This window comes from Hypomesus nipponensis, chromosome 15 (assembly GCF_054491055.1).
Source record: "Hypomesus nipponensis isolate SF chromosome 15, ASM5449105v1, whole genome shotgun sequence".
Classification (NCBI taxonomy): Eukaryota; Metazoa; Chordata; class Actinopteri; order Osmeriformes; family Osmeridae; genus Hypomesus; species Hypomesus nipponensis.
In genome coordinates this window covers 12,761,236-12,778,475 of record NC_140375.1, presented here as the reverse complement: position 1 = coordinate 12,778,475, position 17,240 = coordinate 12,761,236, and the positions used below count along the sequence as shown (strand labels likewise).

Below are 17,240 nucleotides of genomic sequence, written 5' to 3'. Positions count from 1 at the left end.
TGAGTCTAACACAACCCAGGTCGGACCAAAGGGGAGGATAATAAATGGGCTCCATTTAACCAGTTTATTTGTCCCTCTCAGGTCAGTGCCAAAGTTTATCAAGAGAATGAAAGTGCCAGACTACAAGGACAAGAATGTGTTTGGCGTTCCCTTGATGGTGCACGTGCAACGCTCCGGCCAGCCTCTTCCCCTCAGCCTGCAGCAGGCCCTGCGCTACCTGAGGAGCCAGTGCCTGGACCAGGTCACTCTCTCTGGCATACCTCTCTTTGGGTTACCTCTCTTTGGGTAACTTAACAAACTCAGAACCTCTTTTTGTCATTTCTAGGTGGGTCTTTTCCGTAAGTCGGGGGTTAAGTCTCGTATTCTGGCACTGCGGCAGATGAATGAGAGCTCTCCAGACAACGTGAGCTATGAGGACCAATCAGCTTATGATGTAGCAGATATGGTGAAGCAGTTCTTCAGAGATCTACCAGAGCCTCTTCTCACCAGCAAGCTGGGAGAGACCTTCCTCCACATTTACCAGTGTAAGGGCTCTCATTCATGCCCTCTCTCTCTCTCTCTCTCTCTCTCTCTCTCTCTCTCTCGCCCTCACTCACTAACTCAATCACTCGCTCACTCACTCTCTTTCCCTTACACACAGACGTGCCTAAGGATCAGAGATTGCAGGCCATCCAGGCAGCCATTATGCTCATGTCAGATGAGAACAGAGAGGTGCTGCAGACACTGCTCTGCTTCCTAAGTGATGTCACTTCCAACGTGGAGGAGAACCAGATGACCCCTATGAACATCGCAGTGTGTCTGGCCCCCTCCCTCTTCCACCTCAACATCCTGAAGATGGACAACATCTCCCCCAGGTGAAACACTCTTAAATAGGTCACACTGCTGCTCTGCTTTCCTCAGAAAAGTAATGAGCAGTATGCCTTCCTATTAAAGAACCCGATCATTATGTCCTCCTAACTAGGTCTCTATAAAGATAGATATAAAACCGTTTATAGAGTGTGCACAGATCCTAGGGTTCCAGTGTTCTTCTACTCTAGGCTGGAGTAGGTAGCCATGGAACTCTTTAAAATGCCTGCTTTTTACAAGCTCACGCTGTGAGTAAACAAAACAAATTTTGGTTGTAAATTTGACCTGAGATGAAATGATTGTTCCAAAGATCAAAGGGGTAGCATGCAGGGAGAGGTGGAGAAGGAGGGAGCTGGAGGTTTATGAGCTGTGCAGTGGGTGCCTCCGCTAGGGAACTGTGTTACTAATAACAGTGTTTATTCCTGTACTCCTCAGGGCCATGCAGAAGAAGTACGCCACGGGCCGGCCCGACCAGAAGGATCTGAATGAGAACCTGGCGGCAACACAGGGCCTCGCTCACATGATCATAGAGTGCAACCGCCTGTTTGAGGTAAGAGTGCAAACAGCATGCACTGTTTGTGGGCCGCTTTGGGTCCAATGTCAAATGTAGATGTTTTTAACCTTCTGCCCCTGTGTTGTTTTCTCCTGGTGCCTCTCAGATCCCTCATGAGATGGTGACCCAGTCGAGGAACTCCTACGTGGAGGCTGACCTGCAGGCCCCCACCATGGAGGAGCTGTGCAGGCAGTTGGAGGATGACGACGGGACCTATCAGACACACATGGAGATCAGACTGCACATCCTGCTCAAAGAGGCCAGAGAGAAATCGAAACACTGGGTGTCGTGCCCCAGTACAGACAACACTGAGCTCTACTATAAGAAGGTGAGTTGTGCCCACATTTACGAGGGAGTGAAAACATTGCGTGGATCCGACACAGTTAGAAATGGGGGTATTCATAGCTTTATATATGCAGAATGTTGCAGAGCATTTCCCCCCCCCCCCAGTAACGCTCAGTAACTCTGTAACTTACTGTAGGTGATCAACTTGAATGGTGCTGTAGGAAAAGCTTAAGGAATTCTGGTTGTGCCCGTTTCCAGGTAGGTGATGGGAGCCCTCTGCGGCGATGGCGCGTGTGTGTGGAGGTGGAGGCTCCTCCCTCTGTGGTGCTGAACCGTGTGGTGCGAGAGCGCCACCTGTGGGACGTGGATCTGCTGCAGTGGAAGGTCCGTGAGACACTGGACAAACAGACAGAGGTGTTCCAATATGTCCTCAACCGCATGGCTCCTCACCCAAGCAGGGATTTTGTTGTCCTCAGGTGAGAGATACTTAAAATGAAATAGTTTGAAATTATTGCAATAAAGCTACAATTTCATTATATTTAATATACTCAGAGCTAGCATGGAACGCTAATGCTCTGTGTGTTTGTATTGCAGGACTTGGAAGACAGACTTGCCCAAAGGCACATGTTCCCTGTTGTCTGTGTCCATCGAGCATGAGGACTGTCCTCCTGTTGGTGGGGTACGAGGTGTGGTTCTGGAATCCAGCTACCTTCTGGAACCTTGTGGCTCCGGAAAGTCCAGACTCACACACATCTGCAGAGTGGACCTAAAGTGAGTCGGACATACGTGATACACACATTGACTCATATACAGTGAAGTAGTAAACACAACTTACTGGAGTTGCCATGAATGCGTGAGCCTGACCAGTTCGGTGTAGATGGAGAGCAGATTCAGCTGACCATCCAATGTTTTCTCTTACAGAGGGAGGACTCCAGAGTGGTATAATAAAGTGTTTGGTCACCTTTGTGCTGCTGAAGCTGCTCGAATCCGCAACTCCTTCCAGCCCCTGACTGCCCAAGGCCCTGAGACCACCATCTGACACTGCCGTCAATGCTCATCGATTCAAATGGAACTCAGGGGCTCCAGGACTGATTCATGCTCTGACTAATGTTGCGCTTCCCTGTACTTGTACATTAACAAAGGAAGACCTCTTACAGGTGCTGGACTAAATTACCCAAAGGGGAAAGAATGATCCTGCCAATGACCCTCAGCATTATGATTTTAAGATGTTTGATGTGGCTATATATATATATAATTATTGTTATTATTATCATTATTAATATTGTCATTGTCTATGATGTCTAAGACATTCGAACCTTGAAAAGCTTCTGGGAAGCATGTATATTTTATTTGTTTAAAATGTAAAGCTATATATTAGATATACTTTGTGTGCACTCATGCATTGGTATAAACCTGCTGTGTGTTAAGCTTGTACTGTGTATACTGTATATATAAAACAACTTAATAGGACAAGCATTATTGCCTATATTGATTTCTCATTGCTCAAGATTATTGTTATACAAACGGTACAAATTGTAAGCTGGTTTTACTTTGCCTCAAAAGTGCTATTTTGGAATTGGTTGTATTTTATTTACTTTGACCTTATCTCGTAAGGTTGTGAAAAATTGACTCAGGTTTGACGTGATCTTACCTGTTTTTTGGGTACTGGATTGTGCTTCAGTCGTGTTATCGATAATTCAATTAAACCATAAAACATTTGTGTGTTCCTGTTTTTGAAGTAAACTAGTGAATACATTTGAAAACGATACTCGCTCAGAAAAAGAGAGAAATGTATGGAAGCAAATCAGTGACAAAATGTTTTGAATTTTAAAAGGCATTGAATACTTTAAACATCACCAAATTTGTTGGTTTTGAATCTGAATTTTACTGTTCAAATTTGAGCAACCTGACTTTCTGAACCTTGAATTATTATTTTTTACATTGAAATAAATTCATATTTAATTTTGAGGAGGGAAATTCAAAATCAAAATGGTGTTTAAATTTCGATATTAAGTATTCAAAGCCTATTAAATTTCAAAACATAATTTCACTTATTTGTTTCATTTTGTGCTACACATTTTCGTTCAAATATTCAGACCACAAGATGGGAGTATTTCACTACAGAATGTTTTTCTGACCTGAGGGCTAAGAGTTGTGACAGATATTATTCAAAGTAGAAACACTTTGACTTTTCATTACCTCCTTGGACAGTCCTTCTGTGCTGTGAGCCTGAAAAGTTACTTTAATCTGAGGCCAACCTAATAGGCCTGGCTCGCTGGTCACTACATCTCGTGTATTATCTTACAAATAAACGTCCAAAAGTCAAACCACTTCACTGAACTACACGGATAAGGCAGTAATTTAAATGTGTCCACGCAGACCAGAGCTATAATACAACCTTGACTAACCTTCTCCATAGCCTGCTCTGAACTGCAACCATCCATTTTCTCATTCTCATAGGTTTCCTGATATGAAGTTAATTAAGTTTCTATGTTTGAATTATTAAGGTACAAAGCAATGCAAATATATTGCATTCATTGGCATTAGCTTCAGGGGTAAGCCTAGACCGTATCCCCACAGTAGAAACACTCACCTTCCCATTGCCATATCAAGAGACGGGAGCCACTGTCACAACATCTCCAAGGACTCAAGCTCCGCGCTCAGCGGCAGGGGGCGGCAACATGGCGGTAACGGAGCACAACACAGGTTTACCGTTGACAGAAAACTACTGCGTGACGTCGCTGTAGCTTAAAGGAAAGGACAGCGATGATTCTAACCTCATGAAATTGTTCTCTGAAAATCAGTTTGTATGCATTCGCAACAGAGGGTGGATGTAACTGCTAAAGGCTGTCTTGTTGCTCAAGTTTTTTCGGGGTTTTGTTTTCTTCTCTGTTTTTGATGCTGTTTTGACTAGCACAGGTGACATCGAGGTAGCTGCCTTCGTTTTGGGTGGAAATGTCAGACGAGAGACCGGTGACCATGCCGGGTACAGTGTCGCTCTCGGACAGACAAACTACCTTGGGTCAAGGGCTGCAAAGAGCTACGGACTCCATTACCGGTGAAAGGATGGTGTCTGGTTTGGGTTCAGTGGTTTTACCGGCCGGTATGATTAACCCGTCGGTTCCAATCCGCAATATCAAGATGAAATTTGCTGTTCTCATCGGTCTGATCCAGGTTGGAGAGGTTACCAACAGGGATATTGTGGAGACGGTGCTGAATCTGGTAAGGAATATATTAAATATAGGCTACCACATTAGCCCAAGTCTAGGATATTAAATAGGTCTGGCAGGTTTCTCAGTGGGCTGTATAACAAGTGGACTGACAGTAAACTGGTCCACAACTGTAGAAATGTGACCTACTCTAGGGGTAGTAAGTAAATGTCCTTATTTCCAACTTAGGTGGCATGTAATGTATGTCGTGGGAGCCTCAGTAAAAGGCAATCATTTGAGCCCAGATAACCACAACTGGTCAGCCCTCAGCAGGTCATGCCCTTTCCATGCTTTGACACCTCCTCAGTGACTTTAATAATCTTCATGTAATAAATCACCTGTCTGTGGCACCATGTTTGGGTATAATGTTCTTTTAAACATTTTGAATATCACTTTTTTCTAAAGTGTCCTAGTTTCACTATCGACACTTGCTGTGCAACCTATCAGCAACCCTTAGCTGTGTGTCTCTGTCATGGTATCTATCCATAATTAAGCCCTTTCTGCAGAACGCCTGAAATGTTCTCATTATGACTGCACCACAGATTAATTATAGTGTGTTGTGTCACCACAGGAAACCAAGTTGTGAGGGGGCAGCAACACTGTAGCCCTGGGCATGTAGAGGCATGGAGGTGCTTCTCTGGACCCCCTGGATATGCTCTGCCATTTCCATGGGAACTGTGCAGAGGGAATATGACTTGCTTTTACCAAATCAGGAACTTGTTCCTCCTTGTTGTTGACCTGGTAGGATTGTGGCTTGGAAGGGGATGTGGGGGTCTGGTTATTGTTTTGCGAGGGAGAGAATAACAGAACACACTAACAACATAACGCTGTGATGCTGCTGTGTATCACCTTCAGAATCTAAACTAATTAAGAGTGGTTTTGTTGTTAATCTTTCATGGATAGGCAGTCTTGGATGAAAGCTGTAATTAAGATAACATGTCATAATGAATTTGCCGCAGTCCTCACTTAAAGGTAGCTGTAATTCGTCAGGAACTGGGTGGGGTATAAATAACAAGCTGAATAAGTGTTTATTAGAGATATTATCTGACTTTATCTGGAAGGTTACTGTTCTAGTTTGTGTCCCAGCGGTAGAGTGTAATTAGCTATGCATTTGATCTCAAACTGAAGGCCTCTTGAACCTTCTATGACATTGCACAGAGCAGCTGTTAAAGAACATTCTATATTCATCATGAATGTTACTGGTCAGCTGATCCTTACCTGTGGCCAGTGACACATTTTATGAAGGGAAAAGCTTGTCTTCATGAATCTGTGTTCCTAAGACTGCTAGAGATGAGGTGCAGCCAGGCCCTTGAAGGAGCAGATGAGAACGTCTACAGTGCAGTAAGGAGCTGTATAGCCAGACCATATTCTGTCAGGCTGCAACTTTGCTAACGCGCAGTCATATGCTGTGCTTAGTGCAGAAACCTTTTCTAATGAGTTGTGGATTTGCCCCCTGTTGGGGTGCATGCTTGGCTGGATTAGTAAAGCCTCTGGCTGGAAGTAAAGGTTGAATACCTTGGGTAAGCGCAAAAACACTGCCATGACTGGAACACACTGTTTAGCTTGTCATAATCTATGAAGATTTAGCATTTTTGGACTGTTGAGCAATGCCCCTGAACAAAGGGGAAACACATCACTCGGTTGAAAGCCACTGGCTGCCCCATGGCTTTTTGCTTTGAAATAAAATAGCAACAACAAACAATATGTTCTGACATAATCAGTCTCAAGCGCTTCTCTGAAACTGCATTATAGGGTTTGGGATTGTTTCTCATGACAAAAGGTTGATCTACGGCCACCGTTCTAACTGCAGTTCAGGTTGTGATGTGGGAGGAGCAAACCCTAATCCACGCCCCCCCCCCCCCTCCCGGATAGTCCTTCATGCTTCCTGCATATTTCATGGTGTTATTTTTTGTTAAGAGGAGATATGCAGAAGTGTTAAAAGCTGACATATTTAACAAGCCAGCATCTGCTCTTGCATCACCCTCTGTTTACACAGTGCTGACAAGATTGCCTAGAAGACTCTGCGTTTGGAGGCAGAGCTGGGGAATTGGCGCATATCAATCAGAAACAGACATGCTTTATTTACCAGTAATGTTCACAATGCTTGCCACAGTGATACTGGCTTCAGGGGACACTTTACTCCTCCTGCACTGAGAAGGTTGCCTTTGTTCTTCACTGGAGATATCTAAAATTCATGTTGCCCCAGTTTCAATGGGTTTCACAAGCATAGACTTTCTGTTATTCGTAAAAATTCATGTTTCCTGATAGCTCATTTCACTCATTCTGTTTTCCTCAGTGAACCCATGCAATGTGTGTGAAATGTGTTCTTAATGTAATATCTTTATTATTATTATTACTTGTACCCTCCCTAGTTAGAAATAGCTACTCTCTTTGATGGTTGGAAATGAATCTGTGTAGTTCAAGACATAACATTGTTAACACATTTGACAGCAACAAAACATTTCAGGAAGAGCATTCCTTAAAGACTTATGTGGGGCACATTCTCTTTTATGTTAACTACACTGTTTGGACAAGCAGCATCAACATCAGTAGAATCCATAGTATCAATACCAGAGCAGAGGAACTACAGTTGTGCTGCTAGTCATGGTTAAGCTCTCCACTGTGAACAACCCAGACATGCCCTCTCCTTGCCACACAGGTACAAGGATCATTCCTGGATCGATTCCAGCCCCAGCCCCGCCCATATCCCATCTCAAGCCCTGGCCCCAGCCCCGCCCATATCCCATCTCAAGCCCTGGCCCCAGCCCCGCCCATATCCCATCTCAAGCCCTGGCCCCAGCCCTAGCCCACACACCAGTGCTGCTAGTCCATTGTTTTACATTCATTCTTTAAAATGAAAGCAATCCACAAACCATTCTTGAAAGCACCTCATCTTAAGCTGGCAGCACTCTATATTATCTTATTTTCCAGAAGAGTTTAAAGCCGCCGTCCCCGTGGGGTGCCATGCAGAGTGTATTTGTACCTCACACAGGGGAGATCACGGAAAGCCAGCCAATTTCCCCAGCAGCAGCCATCCTGATCTGTTCACTGATAATCTGGTGATAGTATTCATGGAAAAGTTTCAATTCTGACTTTTGTATTTTAGAAATGTGTGTGCTTTAAAGGATTTTGCCTAGTAGAATGTGGAATGTTTGTTTTATTAGAATATTTGTTTTGGCATCTCCATCAGGTGTATAACCCTATTGGGAAACACTACTCTGGATCATTCCACAAAAAGCTACTAAATGACCACAGGGAATTATGAAAGGGATATGCCATAAAAAAATATCATTTTCTCCCTCCTTTCCTCCCTGTTTCCCCTCCAATTCTCTGCTTGCTCGCTCACTCATGCATGGTAACCCTGGAGAGATCCTGATGGTGCATTATGTGGTGGCTGCATACAGTACATTTAGAATGAGGGTTCTCCCGACCTCAGCTCCCTGTTTACCAGGGCCCCTTCTGGAGGTTGTCTGGGTAGAGAAGGGAAGTGGGGAAGGTAGAGAGGCAGGGGTGGGGAGGTCTGGTCAACTGCAAAAGGACTGTACATATGACTGCCCTCAGCTAGGTCTATAGTAGCTCAGTAGCTCTGTCACGGCCAATACAAACACTGATCCACACAAAACACTGATCCACACAAAACACTGATCCACACAAAACACTGATCCACACAAAACACGGATCACAATGCACCGGCACTACAGGTAGGATGTCAGAGGGGAATTAGGGAAATGCTACACTAGTATTTTTATAACTTACCACATATACACAAATCTACAAGATTTGAACCTGTCAGTATTGCGTTGTCTGTGACTCAGCTTGGGAGGCTGTGGTAATTCAGTTTCCCAGTCTCTGCTATGAAACCTTTTGCCTTTGTTAAAGGTTAATGTAATCAATTTCTCAGATGTTTATATTTATTGCCCCAATCCAGACGGGTTGTTTTTCCATTTCCTGCAGATCCTGAACCATGACATTCTGTGATGCTGGGATCTGAACCTGTCTTAATGTGGCTGAAGTGACAGACAGAACAAAGGACCCTCTGGAAATTATGTGGTTGGATTTCAATAACATCGTCAGAATTAGGAATGAAAATGCCAACTGTTTTTGTGGTTCCCTATCCCCACAGTTACATTCAAATGTTGTTTTTAAAAGAACTTCTCCATATTTACGTTGTTTACGTATTTGATTGGAATCAAACGACTACATTTGCATTTGACCTACTGCAGGTTTAGCCATGTTTATTGTGGAACATCAAGCTTGCTTTTTTAAGGGCCATTGAATTCCTGCTTGCCTCAGTTAAACTCAGTTAAAGTTTCTCCTACATATATTTATGAAAGACTAATGGACGTGATTGCTCATATAGTTTAATTAAATAAAGTTCACATGGTAGATTGTCATCTTGTCATTATCTCTGTGCCAGTGTTGGTCTGTAACCAGGGGATACATCCCTAAAATGGCAGAAATAATGCTCCATAATGTCACATTTAGATATGTTTCTTGTTTTATTCCCTTCAGAGTATCGATTGTTGTGGAAGTTTCCAATAGTGCTCTAAATTTCGCAGACGTAAACACAATTATTCAGTCTTTGGAGAAACATGAATATCTTTTATTCCAGTTCAATGCATTTTGATGATGGAGTCATAGGTTACATCATGGATTGGTAAAGATTGCTTAAATTGTAATACTGATTCTTCCTATTGACTACCGGTCTTCTAGCACTGACAAAGGAAATACATAGAGGAAAATGTGAGGCCTGTTATATATCTCAAGGTCATAGTGACAGCCCCAGGTGGCTGGGATTCAAGACCCCAAGCCAGGATTCTGGTCGTGCAGCTTTGCTCTGATCACGATTGGGGATGTTTGTATTCACTTTGTGGTAATTGGCAGTGTGTGATACAGATTGGTTGGAGCAGGGCTCTCTTTGTTACTGAGCTGTGTGGATCAATAGGACGTATGACAGGAGTGCTCGACATGGCTGGATGGCTTGGTGGAGAGGTTTCTTCTCAGTGGGGGTTGGGGGGGGGGGGGGGCGGCTTCTGGGAGAAAGTGAGGTTTGCAATGTTTTGTCTTGGTCTGTGTTCTACAGGTGAGTGCAAATGTGCTGGGTCTGTGATGGTGTCCCTGCCTCTCTGGGTCTAGTGATGGTGTCCCTGCCTCTCTGGGTCTAGTGATGGTGTCCCTGCCTCTCTGGGTCTAGTGATGGTGTCCCTGCCTCTCTGGGTCTAGTGATGGTGTCCTTGCCTCTCTGGGTCTTGTGATGGTGTCCCTGCCTCTATGGGTCTAGTGATGGTGTTCCTGTCTCTCTGGGTCTTGTGATGGTGTTCCTGTCTCTCTGGGTCTTGTGATGGTGTTCCTTCCTCTCTGAGTCTGTGATGGTGTCCCTGTCTCTCTGGGTCTTGTGATGGTGTTCCTGTCTCTCTGGGTCTTGTGATGGTGGCCCTGCCTCTCTGAGTCTGTGATTGTGTTCCTGCCTCTCTGAGTCTGTGATGGTGTTCCTGCCTCTCTGAGTCTGTGATGGTGTTCCTGTCTCTCTGGGTCTTGTGATGGTGTTCATGTCTCTCTGGGTCTTGTGATGGTGTCCCTGTCTCTCTGGGTCTTGTGATGGTGTTCCTGTCTCTCTGGGTCTTGTGATGGTGTTCCTGCCTCTGCTCCTTGTAGAGGCATGTCTGAAGTGGCAGTGGGCCAGCAGATCTTATGCAGTGCCACTGCTCCGTTGACTTTGGAGGAACTGCAGCAGGTTCTTTAGACTGGAGGGAATGTTTATATGTGTCAGCCGAAAGACGGAGATGTTTAGGTTCTGTTCTGCTGTCGGTTCAGCAAGGTTCAGGTTCAGCTATATTCAGGCCATGTCTGCCTCCCTTTACCCCAGAAGCAGACCAGGCCATACCTGCTGACAGCAAGACTTGTTTCAAATGGAGTGCTTGTCAAACATAATCATAGCCATGCAGTGCTTCGTGCCCAACACCTTCGTTGTCTAAACAGATGAGCTTGGTGAGGTTTAGACTATAAACTTTTCTTCAATGTAAACCTCATCCTTTTCACAGGCAGTCTATTTTTAGAGCCGTCTTAAAACACCAGAGGCCTCAACAATATTCTGCGTTCTATCAAAGTGAAGTGTGTGGTGGATCTCCTGTTCCGTTGTCACAGGAGTTCAGTCCCCCAGACACTGTGTCTGTCTGGACTGGAGGCTGAGTACTTTACTCCTGGACATGTTTCATCTGCCTGATGTGTTAATAACCAAATTACTGAGTCTCTGTGAGATCAGGGTTGTCCTCAGGGCCTAGCTGGGTTTTCAGAGTTTTTGTTTTGTGCTTTTATGTTTCATGTTGACATTTCATACCTATATGCTATTGGCTAGGTCTTTCTTGAAAATATGTTTGTAGTCTAACCAGGTCAAAACTCCAACCTTTAATTAAACAGATCTCATAAACCTCAGTATCCAAAGTCACAGCTGACTAATCTTTTGCTAATCCTCACAACCGCTTGCACAGTCTCTGGAAGAGGTCTTTGGATTGCAGTGCCTGTTGTCTGTGTATTGTGCCTGAAATGCCAACGGGATATCAATTTGACAGGTGGAACTGTTTGAGGCTGGCTAGCTTGCGGAGGGAATGAGCAGCATTCTGAAACCAGCACAGCTGAGGGATGGAGGGAGTTGTGTGTGCCTTCGCCATATAATCAAAACTGTCATCTGCTGTCTGTGTAAGAGGAAAGCATTTGACTTCTGAGAGGTCAGAGGAGCCTATACATCAATGATTTCTTGCATCCAATTGAGGAGAGCATAATTCTGGAAGTGTAGATTGTTTTGAGAATCGTTGAATATTTAATATCACAAAACTGCCACAGTGTAACCCAGGTCAGTGTGAATACAAGGACGATGTTGTAAAGGATGCCTGACTATGCACAGTATGTGCAGGTACTGAAGGAGTGCTTTTTTGATTATAGTTACAGTAGCTTCCTCTGCTGCAAAGAGATACATTCGACATCTCTTACGCAACAACATCTGGTCATGTGAGTAGCTGGATTATCAAAATCCGCTTGAAATGTGTGTGATTTTGGATATCTGTTCTCTTGGCCTTGTTGATCAGTTTGGTTTCCAAGTGTGCCCTCCTGGGGTCCATCCTGGGCTGTTATCACAGGAAGCAGCAGTCTAGTATGAGCAGCTGCTTTCACAGTCCTTTGTTCCTCTCTTATTGTCCATGTCTGGTGTGCCCCCTGATGATCGTCTGTGTGGATGTGAAAGGCAGCACGGTCATGGTGCCTGGGGGGGTCAAATACAGCAGAGGCTGAACGTGTCGTTCTGCAGGCCTCTGCTCCACAGCCAGCACCATGGTCTCAGGTCGAGAGCTCGTTCTTTTACACAGTGAAGTGTTATAGCAGCCAGCGAGTGAGCAATGGGGGATTTCAACTACCTGCCGTCACACTTGTTTCCCTGCTAGACCAGTGTTCTGCAGCTAGTTTATGAGATTGAGTGTGACCTGCGATATGGAGGTCATCTTGGCTGTGTCACAGACGCAGGGAGGGAGGAGGGAAGCAATGAAGGAAGCAGGGGAGGAGGGAGAGAGGGGAGTGAAGAAGAGAGCATAAGAGGAGGGAGAAGATTACAGCATTACAGTGATACATGGATATTGTTTTCATTTAGTGAGCTTTTTCAGCCTCCTGGTTTTAATAGTAAAAAATGCATAGTATAGATATTACTGAACTGGAATAATTATGTAAAAATATATCAATAATTCATATTTGAATGCTTGCAACATTTGCCAAAAATATGAATCTGTCTTCCGGTGGAAAGAAATGCTACAACCAAGTTAACTAAGTGTAAAATATAATTTTAATGACTGAGGCTCACTGCCATTTTCAGATGGACGTAGATTATTCTGAATTAGAATAACATTACCATTGAATTACTTTTTGCTATCTGTGTGTGCAGAGGTGTGCTGAATAGCTTTTTTTTTATTGTGAAGACATGTTCAGCTTTACAGTGTGCTCATGAGCTGAAATGCTGGTGAATTATGAATGAAAGAGATGTGTAGGAAACCTTCATTCGAACCCCTGGGTCACCCCCCTGCTGCATCGTTCCTCTAATTATCCCATCAGACAGACTGTTGCCCTTTGACTTTGTACATGGCTGGATTTCCCTGTCTGGATACCATACACTGGATAATTCAGTCACATCATGATTCAGGCTGCACTCTGGATATTTCGTAGCTCATGCAGTGTGAATGCGAGGGGTCTAAATAAGCAGTTGTCAGCTGTCTGCCTGGGAGTGAGTCCGAGAACAGAGTTGTGTGTGTAAACCAGGCCAGGGTCCAGCACACGGCCAGCCTGGACCCTTGACCTCGGACACCTGGACACCAGTGGGGCTGTTCCCCTCTACTTGCAAGCCCTCTCTAACACGTCACCTTTCTCTGCCTCTCGTTTGGCCCACCATGTCAGTGGCTCTCTTGGTCATCTTTGATTGATGCATTTCAAGGTTGGTTTTCTTACCTGCTGTTTCTTTTGAGTTGCGGGCGATGAAGGAGACCTCCTGTTGTGCTCCCCTTTGTCAGCTCTGTCAGTAGTCCTCATCGATGTCACTGCCATCTGGAGGGTTGTTCCCATGCCCAGCCTTCACACAGCGCCGGCGCTAATTAGCAAACTTCCACGTAGTCTGGGTAAGGCAGCGTTGTCAGACAGCAGGAGGCTGTGGTTCACCTGCATACAGATCCATATAACACTCCATCCCTCGAAGGAGGGGGTCTAGTACGATGTTACGTTCTCCACAGTGCTCACCAACATGGTGGACTCTCTCCATCTGCAATGGATGCTGGAAGCTGCACGCATGGTGTTTCCTATTCAGGATCACTGTCTGTGATCCTGTCTGCCAATGATGTAACCATAAACCCTAACATCTCATGCAAGTGTAGCACTGATGTTTCATATCCCTTGGTTATCGTGTGTGTATGTGTATGTGTATGTGTGTGTGTTTGCCTGTGGAGGGGATCAGTACAGACTGTATCCCCACAGAGAGCAGCAGTCTGTTCAGCTACATGAAGTTACTGATATTAAGGCTGACAAGCTGTGTTGATGCAAGTAATTACATTGCAGATCAAATAAGACCATAATAGAGCCATCAATCAATGTGGGCTGGCGATAACATCACGCACGTATGCGCACACGTACGCGCGCACAAACACGTACACAAACACACACACAGACATTGCTGGTTACTCAAATTGGATTTCTTACAGGCAATGATTTCATATGGTTTAAACCATTTCTTTAATGGAAGACCTTTTCCATTTCAGTCAAATCAGTTTAGAGTATCTCACTGATCCTGAGTGCCTGTTTTGAACTTAACCCCTTTCTCAATCATGGAATTCAACCAGTTCTCATAAATCTGAAATAGCTTTTACTTTTGATTGGTTAGCTTACGTCTCTCCTCTCCAGTCCTTCACCAAGGGATTTGGGTTGCAGCATTTCCCTATACCACCCTATATGTTTTCCTGCTGTATTCCATTTCAGACATGGGGCGGCTAGCAACGACAACAACACAGCACTTGAACTCGCGGGTGAGAGGGTAATGCGCACGGTTTTAGGTTTGACAAGGGAATATGTTCTAAGCTGGGGATCTTCAAAGCGCACGGCTCTCTCACGGAGCTTGTCACAACGCAGTATTCATGGAAAGTGGGTGGATGCACACAACCTGTCGACCGTTGTCACAACGTGTGGGTCTGCGCGTCTGTATGTGTGCTTTTGTGCGCGCGTCTGTGTGTTTGTGTTACGGCCACGTGTGCATGGGGAGGAGGGCACGTTTCTCATCAGTTTTTTCTCAATAACCAGCTTCAGTTATGACTTCTCTTTCTTCTCCAGCATGAACATGACAGTCAGGAATGTCTGCGAGGGGCCAGTGCTCACCCTCTGATTCTTCTCTGCCCTGGCAAACTGAGTTCCTTCTGTGAGTCAGAGATATATTCACCTTGTGAATATTGAAATGTGCTACTGCCGGGTCCTATGAAGGTCGGCCCGCAGCGGAGGATCCTCAAAGCGACGACGACGCAATAAGATCCAGCTGGGCTTCTTGAACAGAGCTACATGAGCCGAGCAAAATCCCCTATCAAGTTATGTATATATTCACAAAGAAACCAGACATTGTCCCTGTACTGGAGCTGGATCACTTAGGAAAATGAGATCTCCGGGGGGGTGAAGGTTGCAGTGATGTAACATAAGATGCATAACTTGTACTCGGGTGCAATGTCGCGGTACAGGAGTGATGGCGTTTGTGGTGTTCTGTTCCAGCCCAGCTCTACTCCCATGGATGTCTCTAGACAAGGTCACTAAGATCAAGCGGTGCATGTGGACTCTGGTGAGGCCAGACGGGCCCTTTGTCTCTGGGTAATGAGCGTGATGTGGCTGGGACAGACAGGCCGGGCAGGTGGGAAGGCAGGCAGTAATTACACTCACAGGCCAGGGGAGACAGTTACAGCTACAGGGGAACAGGGTTTCTGGGGAGTGGGCAGAATGGAATACTGGCAGGGGGGGGGGGGGGGTCTGGAGGAGTGGGGAGAGGGTGAGTGGAGCAGGTGTTAGCCCTAAGGTACACTTTAGGGCAGGAGCAGGCTAAATAGAAAGTTGTGGAAAGTGCATTAGCATTACAAGCGTGAAGGAAACACGAGTGTTTTGGAAAGTGATGACCAAGAGGACTGGCAGCATGCTGAAGGCTGGAACACGGGCCTGGCTCGTCTTCACTATTGGCAGGGTTTGTGTGAACACGGCACGATATCATCCCAACACAGACCCTGTGGACCATATCCCAGCTCTGTGTCACTGCCGCACCTCATTGTGTGAACACATCTGACTGGATTACCAAAGCTGCGGCCGGGCGATCAACATCTGTGGATGGACATCATAGCCATGACTGCTGCTGCCTCTGTGATACGTTTGAGGAGAGAGGAGCAGATGAGTCTCTGATGTTCCCCCAGCAGGTCTGCCTAACCCTGCTACAGCCTCTTCCCTGGTCTCCCTGCCACACAGCTCTGCTGGGTTGCCTTTGTTGTGATGGCATGAAAGGCTTCCTACAGCCGCATCAAACAGGAGCTGTGAGGGCCTACTTAACCCCTACCTCGCCCCTATCCAGGGATGCTGCAGTTGAATGAGGCCATAAGGAACCTCTCGTCCAAGACGGGCAACCTGGTGGGTGAGTTTGGTGATTTCAAGCCCAGGAATTCAGAAAAGGACCAGGGTGGCTCAAGGGGGGACTGGGGGGGGGGGTCTGGGTGGCCCCTGGTGGTCTTTCCGGGAGGTCCTATCCTGTCATGTGACATCTTGTCATGTGATTATTCGGAGGGACAAAGCCATCTTGGGGGGTCTCTGGTGGGGTCCTTGGGGGTCTTTGCATGTGGGGGATGGAAGGAATGGGAGTGCGTAAAAATTGTCCCTGTTTGGTGAAGCTTAATACTAAATCCCATATTAAGCAGATTGCGTGTGCTGGGGTTGAGAAAAGCCAGTTAACCTGTGGAATTAGGCCCACTTTCACTGTGGGACATCAACCTTGATTCCCCCAAACTCTTAATCTTGTTATAAACTCTCCCTCTTTTCAATTTCCATTTTACATTCCAGCTTATCACTAATGACATGGTAGTCAGTGAGGTGAATATCACATCAGCTCATCCTTTCAGCTTGAGCACTGGAACAGTCTGTCACTGTGAACACAGAGACAGCCTGCTGAGTGTGCTCACAGTCTGCATGCTTCACCTCTCTGAGCCGGGATCTCCAGCGTGTGATGTCTAACCCATGGAAGATGCTTGATAGTGCATGTAAATAGAAATTATATGAAAGTTAAGGAGGATTAGTGTGGATTTAAAAGCACATGGGTGTGTGTGTGTGTGTGTGTGGGGGGGGGGGGTTGTGAGCGTGGAGGGGGAGTAGGTACAGAGGAAAGCCCCCCCCCTCCATCCAATCATCAGTAGGTAGTACAGTGGGAGCAGAAGAGAAGAAGAGGGAAAGGAAGGGGAAGATAGACTTGTTTTGAGATCTGTGCAGTATTTTGCAGCTTTACGGTAACTAAATGGAAAGACATTTAAATTCTGTGTTTGACTTTGTTAAGTGTGAGATAAAGGATTTAAATGGTTATGGAGAAAAAGGAACCCAGGCTAGTGGAAAGATTAAAGAAAAATGTAATGGGCAAGATTATAGTGAGCATTAGCCTTTATACTGTAAATGTTATCACATGACAGATTCATGATTTGACATTTAATTTTACTGAACTGAAGGCAGTACAGTAGATGGATAGGAAGTGTAGTATTTTTAATTGAACTCAGAAGTTTACAATGTATTAGCTAACCCAAGTATCAAGACCACCCAGAGTGCCTTTC

The 17,240-nt window shown here is 45.4% G+C and overlaps 2 protein-coding genes across 8 annotated transcripts in view; both read left to right on the top strand.

Moving 5' to 3' along the window:
• stard13b (StAR related lipid transfer domain containing 13b) overlaps positions 1-3,402 on the top strand; it is a 40,979-nt gene extending 37,577 nt beyond the window's left edge. For all 4 annotated transcript variants that reach the window (XM_084674509.1, XM_084674507.1, XM_084674506.1 and 1 more), the window contains 8 exons: positions 82-241; positions 326-524; positions 641-854; positions 1,282-1,396; positions 1,506-1,727; positions 1,943-2,160; positions 2,279-2,455; positions 2,606-3,402. In XM_084674509.1, the coding sequence (XP_084530635.1) occupies positions 82-241; positions 326-524; positions 641-854; positions 1,282-1,396; positions 1,506-1,727; positions 1,943-2,160; positions 2,279-2,455; positions 2,606-2,723 (1,423 nt within the window). In that variant the 3' untranslated portion in view covers positions 2,724-3,402. The remainder of the gene's footprint in view (positions 1-81; positions 242-325; positions 525-640; positions 855-1,281; positions 1,397-1,505; positions 1,728-1,942; positions 2,161-2,278; positions 2,456-2,605) is intronic.
• A 987-nt stretch (positions 3,403-4,389) lies between these two features.
• Positions 4,390-17,240, top strand: part of LOC146257578 (neurobeachin-like) — a 144,582-nt gene continuing 131,731 nt past the window's right edge. For all 4 annotated transcript variants that reach the window (XM_084673465.1, XM_084673467.1, XM_084673466.1 and 1 more), the window contains exon 1: positions 4,390-4,906. In XM_084673465.1, the coding sequence (XP_084529591.1) occupies positions 4,640-4,906 (267 nt within the window). In that variant the 5' untranslated portion in view covers positions 4,390-4,639. The remainder of the gene's footprint in view (positions 4,907-17,240) is intronic.